This window comes from Myxocyprinus asiaticus, chromosome 15, assembly GCF_019703515.2.
Source record: "Myxocyprinus asiaticus isolate MX2 ecotype Aquarium Trade chromosome 15, UBuf_Myxa_2, whole genome shotgun sequence".
NCBI lineage: Eukaryota > Metazoa > Chordata > Actinopteri > Cypriniformes > Catostomidae > Myxocyprinus > Myxocyprinus asiaticus.
In genome coordinates, this window is record NC_059358.1 from 3,813,736 (window position 1) to 3,823,881 (window position 10,146).

A 10,146-nucleotide genomic window follows, 5' to 3' on the forward strand; every position below is an offset into this window, starting at 1 on the left:
AATACGTTTACTGAAAAATATTCATATATACGTATAAATATATAAGTAGTTTGAGAGTGAAGGGAGACCGACTTGATTTCATCATTCACAGTGCGCTATGGGAGTGGGCGGTCACTGCTGGGCATTGTTGGCGCACTTTTTTTTATTTATTTTTATTATTCTCTGATTGGTGGATCGTTCTCTGCTGGATCATGGGTAGTGTAGTTGTTCACCAGGAATTCCGCAACTAAACACGATTTTTAAACAGTGAAGTTGAAATAACGTGGACTGACGGCTTCAACGGAAGCATATACCATTGATGGACGTTTATAAGCTATCGATGACTTGAAAATCAGTTTGTCTATGGAAAAAATAAATGGGATTTTTTACTTCCGAAACCAAACTGTTGCGCTCTGTTGGGAATCAATTTAGACTTGTTTCGTATATCATGAGTTCAAATCCTTTAATCCTCTCGCTTACAAGTGTGTGTTTATTTCTTACAGACGATGTTAGAAATTGGAAGCATAAATTGATTTTTAATATAGGAGTATAAAAATAAAATAAAAATGTAATTAGTATGAAGACCAACTTTATTTTAAAAAAAGCATGCGTTGTTTAGATCACTGCAAAACAGTGAATCATTTTGCAAAGCAATTGATTCAGTTCAGTTCGTGATTTCTGAAAGCTTCGTTTCTCCCATCATTTTTTAGGAGGTCATTTAATAGTAGTATGCTTTAGATGTGCTCTCACCGCTGCGTTTTAGTCACAACAATCACACGACCTTTAACCTACTTATCAAAGGAACGACTTTTACCGTCGGTTCAACCCGACCGCAGTTGTAAGAGCACCCGGAGTACATGATTGGCCAAATCCCTGGATTTGATTGACAGCTCACGGATCTGGACGATTTCATTGGCTCAGGGGATGGGCGTGCCTTTAACGTCCCGCCCCCAAATGGCGTTACATCAATATCGCTACGGCTCGGTTCTTCTACTGAAGTGTTTTCGTTCCGGCGGTTCTCCAGCAGACAACTGAACATTCACGATGAGCGCTCGAGTTCTGGTCGGAGTTAAACGGGTCATTGACTATGCTGTCAAGGTAAACATGAGTTTATCTTTTACTGAAGTCTCGCAAATGCTTTTGTTTATTTGAAAATATCCAGTTGTCCTACTTAGAACTGTCATCGAAGAGAGTTGGCCGGCGGTGTTATTGAATGTGGTTAGACATGTGAACTGAACTTTTAGATCAAGGTCAGTGTTATATATGGGCTTTGTTGCTTTACTTACACAAAATCATCCGTAAATAGACAAAATACTTTGCCTTGTGGATTTCAAGATCAATAATGAGCTCTGTGTTCACTCTCAGGGCTGCAGAATTCACATGAACTCACCTGTACAGCTGTAGTTATCTAAGAGCAATATAAATATATGTGGTCAGATATGAAAATGTGATCTGGAGGCAAAACTCATTGGCTAGTTTTGGCATCTTTGGTCTTTAACTGTTCTGTTTTGGCAAGTCGCATAACGTTTCCGTGGCCATTTTTATTATTATTATTTTTATTTTTATTTTTTTTAATCAACATCAAGATTCTAGGTTAAATATTTTAGGTAGTTTATGTTTTTCACTACTTTTTTTATCATCGTTTTCGCATTGATTTGTTCATTTTAAATGTTCCTGCAGCTTGTCAATTGAATTTTTAAAAGTACAAATATACCATGTAGCCTCTCAATTAATGTGACATCATAAAACTGAATAATAGAAGAATTTGCATAATGCTGTTTTGAAATAGTTTTAGATGGAGGCTTACTGCTGGAAATTGTCAGCAAATATCAAGCAACCAGAGGTCAAAAAGTGAGTTTCTTTTATGTAACTCACTGATTGGCTGATTGTCAGGTCTGGTTATAATTATAATTATAATTGTATTTATTTATCACACATTATACATTTGCACATATACAGTGAAATTCTTTTTTTCACATATCCCAGCTAAGCTGGGGTCAGAGTGCAGGGTAAGCCATGATACGGCACCCCTGGAGCAGATAGGGTCAAGGGCCTTGCTCAAGGGCCCAACAGTGGCATCTTGGCAGTGCTGGGGCTTGAACCCTTCACCTTCTGATCAGTAACCCAGAGCCTTAACCACTGAGCCACCACTGCCCCAAAAGATCACACTGGCAGCGGTGGGATTCAAACCCACGCCCCCGAAGAGACTGGAGCCTTAATCCAGCGCCTTGGACCGCTCGGCCACGCTACCTTTCATAATACACTGTCCAATATCATCATAATAGTCATAACAGCTCATCCGATCAGTCTGTGCCATTCAAAGCATTTTAAAACAGGCAGTGGGCTGGTTATTGTCATAGTTTGCAGGCTTTTGTTTGTTATCATCAAATTGGGAGACTCAGATATGATCTAATAATCCTTATACCTTTACATGAGGATATCGCTGGGGTCACAGACTGATCAGTTTGTGTTGTCTGCATGTTTTGGACTATAAAACAGCCTGGTATCTGGATCTGTCTGTGTCCTCCATGCCATCTTTGGCAAACTATGCGTGCAGGTCATTGTAGGTCGAACATGTAGCCTCTCACTTAGAAATAAGAGACGCTGTTGAAGTTTTTTTTTTTGACAATCCCCAGTTCTGCTTTGTGAAAGTGACCATCTTTATCGAACCATACCATATTGTTATAAATGAAAAATACTACAGTTACCTAAAGACTGTACAGTGGTTATAATCATATAATGAATATAACTGCAAGCAGCAATTATAGGGCCAACCACACTAATGGCAAACATTTTGATTGAATTTAGAATTCCGGTGATTATTTTAAGTATAGTGGTGAAAAAATAAATTAGTTTAATGACTTGTTGTGTAACAAAAGTGCTTATAACTTTTGACCAATAGGTGGCGCTGTCACAAAATGGTATGGTATTGCCAGGGCTTGGTCACAATGCCACATTCGAAGTTGCAATATGCCAAAGCATTCATGAGATAGTCTCAGATTCTTATTGGCACCTTGCCATTTAATTTGTTTATGCGTTACACGAGAACGGTTTGGTCTATCAGAAGGGCTTTCATAACTTTTTATCATAAGTGTCCCTACATGATACATGCCAAATTTTGTGCAAATCGCATGTATGGCCTAGGAGTTTGAAAAAGTAGGTTTTCAACAGGAAGTATGGTAGACCATGGCAAATTGGATATTATTCGTCTCTGTATGCCCCAAGCAATCTAAAGAGAACAGTTTCATGATTTTAGGTCAAACTATTCAGAAGTTATATAAGCTAAAATGGCCATTTTTCGTATTTCTTGACCACTAGGTGGCGCTGTGCGGAAACTCTTCAGGTACTTTCACGTCATGCTTGTGAAGACATATACCAAGTTTCGCATCAGTATGCTAAAGAGTTGCGAAGGCACAGCTTCACGTCCATTTTGGCATACTCACAGTCGAGTCTGTTGATGCAGATGATGAGAAAAGTTTGGTCTATGATCATGAATCTCAAAACTTTTTTTGTCATAATTGTCCCTAGAATGACACATGCAAAATATTGAGTGAATCGGACATACGGTCTAGGAGGAGATTGAAAAAGTAGTTGTTGTTTTTTTTCCCCGGAAAATTTAAAATGACAAAAAATATAGTGGGTGGAGCTTAAAAATGATGCGACCTATTGAAACTTGGCATGACCGAAGGAAGAAAAAGGAATTTTGTTTCTAAAAGATTCAAAAGTTATCAAAAGCCGAAACGTAGGTGAAATTTTGAACTGTTGGTGGCGCTAGAGTGTGTAAGTTAGAGGCCCCAAATTTTGTGTGGAGACTAGTGATACCCACGCCTATCAGTCTGCCAAATTTCATCATTTTCCTACATACACTTCTATGGGCAACCATAGACGTCAAGAATGGACGCAGAATAATAATAAGAAAACTAACAGAAACAATAATAAATGGTTTTATTCTTTAATTTATGTTGATAATGGAATCAACATTAAAATAATGATGAAAGACATTTCTCTTTCAATCACTCTCTCTGTTCACCTCAGATCCGAGTCAAACCGGATCACACAGGAGTGGTCACAGATGGCGTCAAGCATTCGATGAACCCCTTCTGTGAGATCGCAGTGGAGGAGGCCGTCAAACTCAAGGAGAAGAAGCTTGTGAAGGAGGTTGTGGCAGTCAGCTGTGGTCCTCAACAAGTACAGGTAAGAAACAGTTGTACTACTGGTATTAAAGGGATATATTTCACCCATGTCATAAAAGCACCATAAATGTAGTCCAAAAGACCATGGTTGTATGTGGTAATTCTTTGGTAAATTCACTGTAATGTACAACCTCTCATTGCTTATTGCTTTTCTAAAACAGCAGCAAGAGCAATATGATAAAAGACACCCGTATTCATTAAATCGGCTTTAAACGTAGCTCATCCAATCAGATTGGAGAGTTGGAACTTGGAACTGTTTTATCATTTTTATTTTATTGCAAGATGCTTCCTGATATCCAGGCCTAATGGTTTGAAAATTGCAAAAGTAATTTTAAGATTTACGCATTTCAATTTCATAACTAAATTCCATTAAATTAAACTGAGTAATTTTTAATAAAATAAAATTAAAAATACAATATTTTAAGTTGTATTAATTTAATTTGACTAAACATTGCACAAAACAATTCAATGGAATTTTGTTATGAAATTGATATTTGTAAATCTTAAAAACAGGCTAATATATATAATATATGTATGTATATATATATATATATATATATATATATATATATATATATATATATATATATATATATATATATATATATATATATATATATATATATATATATATATATATATACATTAGTGTAGTTTTAATGTTTCAAACAGTAAATCTACAAAATGTACCAGTTTGTTTCTGTTGTTGAATTACATTTTTTACTTGTTTTTACTTGTTTTTAGGTGTAAGTTGTAGATCCATCTGTGGCCATTCTGTGTCCTCGCTAATACGGTTTTGACTCATTAATTACTAAAGAGGATTTTAAATGAAATACACTTCTATGGCCCTATGATTCCTGTGATGTGGAAAATGCCAAGCCATAAAAATGGAATTGAAATGCAAAATTTCATGGAATTTGACAAATGTAGGATGAAATTAATGACAATTTGAAAATTAATAAAATTCAAATGTGGCCAAGTATGATTATAAAACCACAAAAGGATGCAGTTTAAATTAAATAAATAATATATAGTCTACCTGCACTGTGCGCCTCTGAATCAGTGAGTCTTCTTCACTCAGTTTTCCGGCAAAATAAAAGCAAGATTCAACTGGTTGTGTGAAATTTATGACATAAATATATTATTACTGTATAGAAAAATATGATATTCATCATACAGCAGAAGTAATAATAATTACTTTGTACAATAATGTTACATGAAATATTTGTTTTATATAATTATTATTAATAATACTTTTATTAATTTACTTAGCGTTTTATGAATTCATTTCATTAGACACCGTTTTGAAACATAAAACATGGTATCCAAAAAAATTCAAAATGAAAAACGCAGAATTTGGGAAAATATTTCATTGGGCCCTGCACTTCGTAAAGGTCATTGTAGCATTGTAGAAATGTGTTTATTGTAGGAGACGATCCGGACGGCTCTGGCCATGGGAGCAGACCGCGGCATACATGTGGAAGTTTCTGGAAAAGACTACGAGACGCTTGGTCCCCTGCAGGTCTCCAAGATTCTGGCTGCCCTGGCCAAGAAAGAAGAAGCAGATTTGATCATACTGGGTAAACAGGTAGCTGAAAGCCATGTTGAAATATTTTCAAATATATTTTAATACTGTATATTTCAAATAAATATTCATGAGAGGTTCTTCCAGTGAAATTCTGATCATGGTGATGTTGCTCTTGCAGGCTATAGATGATGACTGCAATCAAACTGGGCAGATGACAGCAGCACTGTTGGACTGGCCACAGGTCAGTTATTTGGTTTTGCTTGACTCTGAACTTATTTAGTTTAGATGAGTCCACTTGAATATCATATTGTAATATATTATTGATTTATTGTTGTTATTATACAATAGAAATATATTTCTGTCGTAATTTCTTCACTTTCACACTGCATCCAATGATCTGGTAAAATCCTTTAGCTGAATAATGTTTACTCGAACATATTTATGGATTAACCATTCATTCATTCATTTTTTAGGGAACATTTGCATCTGAGGTGACCATTGATGGAGACAAGCTTAAAGTGGTGAGAGAAGTTGATGGTGGACTGGAGACCATTAAGATCAAAATGCCAGCTGTAGTGACCGCTGACCTCCGTCTCAACACGCCCAGATATGCCACGCTGCCTAATATTATGGTACAGTGACCTTACACTATTTACACAGGGAGACTTTCAGAGAATGAGACATTCAGACAATGAAATGATCCCTATTTGTAAAGATACGACTATGATGGCTCTCTCTTTTTGTGCTTCTGCAGAAAGCCAAGAAGAAGAAGATTACAAACATGAAGCCTGGAGACCTGGGAGTGGATGTGACATCACGGTTGGAGGTGCTTCGGGTAGATGAACCTCCTCAGAGACTAGCTGGAGTCAAAGTGGAGACGGTGGATGATCTGGTGGGCAAACTGAAAGAGGCAGGAAGGATATAGAGGAAGAAGATGCTGGAGGGGCACTACAGACTAACAGTGAAGGTAAGAAGAATGGGATTTAAGGAATAGTTCACCTTAAACGTCATCATTTGGCGTCAGTGACGTCAAAACCTGGCGCAATGTGCAAATAAGATTTCAGAGCTTTGGTGGAGGGGAAGGTTATCAGTGATGAGCTAATTACATTTTGGCCTGTTCATAAGAACGAGCCGGCCGTAAACCAGAAACGAGTGTATGAGCGCAACAAAGAACTGTTTATTGTTTCACATGAGAAGGGGATATTTACATAAAACTCTTAAAGGCACAGGAGGAAAAAAACAGCAGGGACAAAGAGAGAAAATGATGATACTAACCAAGAGAACCTCAAGTTAAGGGGTCATTGACAAATAAGGTTGTCCGTGATGATTTAAAATTGTAAAGCTCATAGAAATTTCATATTTGTTTCCATGTTGGTTTAATACATTTTTGAAAATCATTTCAAATATTTTCTAAAAAAAAAAAAAAAAAAAAGAGGAAGAAAGAAACATTTAATAACTTAAAAATATCAAATGGTATAACCATAATTTAAAAGATACAGTACTTTCCTTTCACCTTGAGTGTATATATATATATATATATATATATATATATATATATATATATATATATATATATATATATATACACACACACACACACACACACGAGTATCAGGCATTTTTGAGTTATGAATATCAATACATTTTCTTGGGTTTACTCTGACCTGTTAGACATGTGCCTTTTCATAGAAATGTCAAAATGTGTGTGAATAGCCTTTTTACCCCTCCTATTGTCTTAAGAAACTGCAGCCTCCTTTAGTCCTTCGGGTCATTTTTGACCTGTATTGAAAACCATTAAAGAGCACCTATTATGGTTTTTAAACGTGCCTAATTTAGTTTTAAAGGTCTCATACAATAGATTTACATGCATCCAAGGTCAAAAAACACTTTAATTTGCTCATAATTTAAATTGCAGCATTACCTTTTTTTTCCCAGTGTCTCAAACGACTCGTTCAATGATCCGTTCTAAAGGATTCATTCTAAACTCCTCCTTTCAGAGAGCCTACTCTGCTCTGATTGGTCAGATGTCCCAGTCTGTTGTGATTGGTCTACCGCTTAGTGTAGTGTTTGAGGGCGGGTCAAAGCTGTTCGCGAGCAGCCAGTGAAGACCAGAGGCGGGTTTTTTGTTACCAAATTTCGTAGGTTAGTACAGGAAGTAAGTCTGGAATTACTAACGACTCGTTTCAGGTGTTCAGAGTCGGTTCTTTCTTTTGGGAGTCAATAACTCCATTTGTCGTGCACTTTGATTTTTGAAACTTTGCAGACTTTTTTACATTCACAAACAGCTATATAACACACTAAATGAAAGGTCATATTTGAAAAACCATAATAGCTGCTCTTTAAAAATGCAGAAACTCTTGATTAGTTGACAGTTGCACAAAAGACACCCCTTAAGGTAAACCTGTTTTGTTGTGGCCTGAAAGTGTATAATGAAAATTTCCTCAATTTACATTTATTTCAATCACTTTTAACATTTTATAATATCTTAACTATATTACAACAATTTCTGATTTATTCTGCTCGTACAAAACAACAGTGTGCATTTTAGAGTTACAAATTGAGAACATGTGAATCTCTATTCTCAGTCAAAATTCCTTCCCACTAATGTTCCCACTGTCTTTTACATTTAGGGGGGCTTTAGCCCCATAGTACCCTATCATATAAAATCATGTTAGTAAACGTATTTTATTTTTAATGTTCAAAACTGTAAAAAACTGTGCATGTGTGCACAAACCCTGTTTTAGAGAAAATATGCAATGTGTAGGAAAGATGCAGTACCGAGTAGAGAAGGTAGGGGAGCTAGAGAACAGAATGGGGCTAAGGGCTAAATTTGAGAAAATGTTACAGTATTTTTAGGTCAGATTTGATTCTTAAATGTACAGAAAGCTATTTAAAGCTGTAAAACATCCAAAAAGTCCTACGGTGAACGTTTTCAACTGGTTCTTCCCTTACGGGTCAAAAATGTAGGAACAATTTGTTTTAAATTGTTATTTCTCTTAAACCATTTTTATACAAAAATTAGTTTTAATGGTCTTGACAAAGTCACAACATTTGGTTCCAGTACCAAAAACTATGCAGTATTTATAACATATTCTTTACCTGTTCCGGGTCAAAAATGACCCTAATACAATAGGAAGATTAACGATGTTTGAAATACTTAATTGATCCAGACAAAAATAAATAAATAAAAAATGAGTATCATGTCATTGACCCAAATGTAATTCAATCTAATAGTATTTACAGTATTTGTCATTATGTCTTGCAGTCTGTACTGAAATGATGTCCACATTATTAACAGCCTTTAGTCTTTATGAATGCTTTTTAATAATCACTGTGTCTATTGTATACTTTCTTTGTCTTTTCCTCCAACATCTTCAGGTTCTCAATCACTGGTGATGGAACGAACATCGATCAAACATTGAGGCCAGTAAAATCGGAGTCGGCCCCATCACAAATCCAGACCAGTTCTTGTAGTTCCTTTTCCTCTGTGTTTTTGACTCCATAATGTTTGTGTGGATGCTGAGAGACACTGTGCTTTTAAAACCCCATCCGTCCTAGCATGGGTTCACCAGTTTTTCTGTGTATTTCAATAGATAGAATCTTTAATACTGTAGGGAACATTTATAGACAACGTCTATTCAATGAACTGCTAAAATAAGCCATTCTATTCGTGAAATGTTCACTCAAAACATCTGTAACCTCACTTGACCTGGAGGGACCTTATCTGTGTTTGCTGTCATTGGTTGTGTAATGAAAAGCTGTTATCAGAGTAGTATGAGTGAGCACAGGTTTTGGTGGCTCTTTTTCAGGTTATATTGTTTAAAGTTAACCATCATGTTTGGCCGGACTGTGTCTCTTAGCATGATCAAAAACACTTCGTGCCTCTGAAATAGTTGTGATTGTACAGTATCATTCGATGACAATAAAAAAAAAAAATGCCTTTTTCGTATCATTATTTCTTGTGTCTTATTAATTTAGCTGTTAGCAGCTGACCTTAAATGTGCTGTAAGCTAACTAGGCAGATGATTTCTAGTTCCCAGTATGCTTTGACTTGACAGAGAGAGAAAATGTTAAAATTAAGTGTTATTTTGTGTCTTTGTGCAAGATGAATATAAACAGGGAGACTTGTTAGTGTTTAATGTTTTGTTATATTGAGATTTAGAAGAATTTCTGGTATATAATGTAGTTTTGGGGGTTACCATCACGGTAAAGAGTGGCGTTTGAGCCTAGACTAAGGACTAATAAATATGGAGTGTTCTGTATATTGCTTCATCCAGTGAGCAATTGCTGTGCTAATCATAAAATGGTGATCACGTTGCATTCCATAGTGCTTCCCACGCCCATTGCACATAGGGGCCACAGTTTGTTCCTGGCAGGCAGAAGATACCTTAACCCCCCCCCCCCCAAATCCGAACCATATGGAGCCTATAAAGCAGAGTAGCCTGC

At 36.1% G+C, this 10,146-nt stretch overlaps 1 protein-coding gene and 1 non-coding gene across 2 annotated transcripts; one reads left to right on the top strand and one right to left on the bottom strand.

Annotated features, from left to right (window-relative positions):
- Positions 1 to 951: 951 nt before the first annotated feature.
- On the top strand, positions 952 to 9,640 carry etfb (electron transfer flavoprotein subunit beta). The gene is made up of 7 exons (XM_051719450.1): positions 952 to 1,077; positions 4,015 to 4,173; positions 5,602 to 5,760; positions 5,879 to 5,941; positions 6,174 to 6,332; positions 6,455 to 6,667; positions 9,079 to 9,640. Exons 1-6 carry the CDS (start codon positions 1,024 to 1,026, stop codon positions 6,623 to 6,625), a joined length of 765 nt encoding a protein of 254 aa, XP_051575410.1. The 5' UTR covers positions 952 to 1,023; the 3' UTR covers positions 6,626 to 6,667; positions 9,079 to 9,640.
- trnal-aag (transfer RNA leucine (anticodon AAG)) lies at positions 2,149 to 2,230 on the bottom strand. Its single transcript has one exon. It is a non-coding gene; the product is annotated as a tRNA-Leu (tRNA).
- Positions 9,641 to 10,146: the final 506 nt, after the last annotated feature.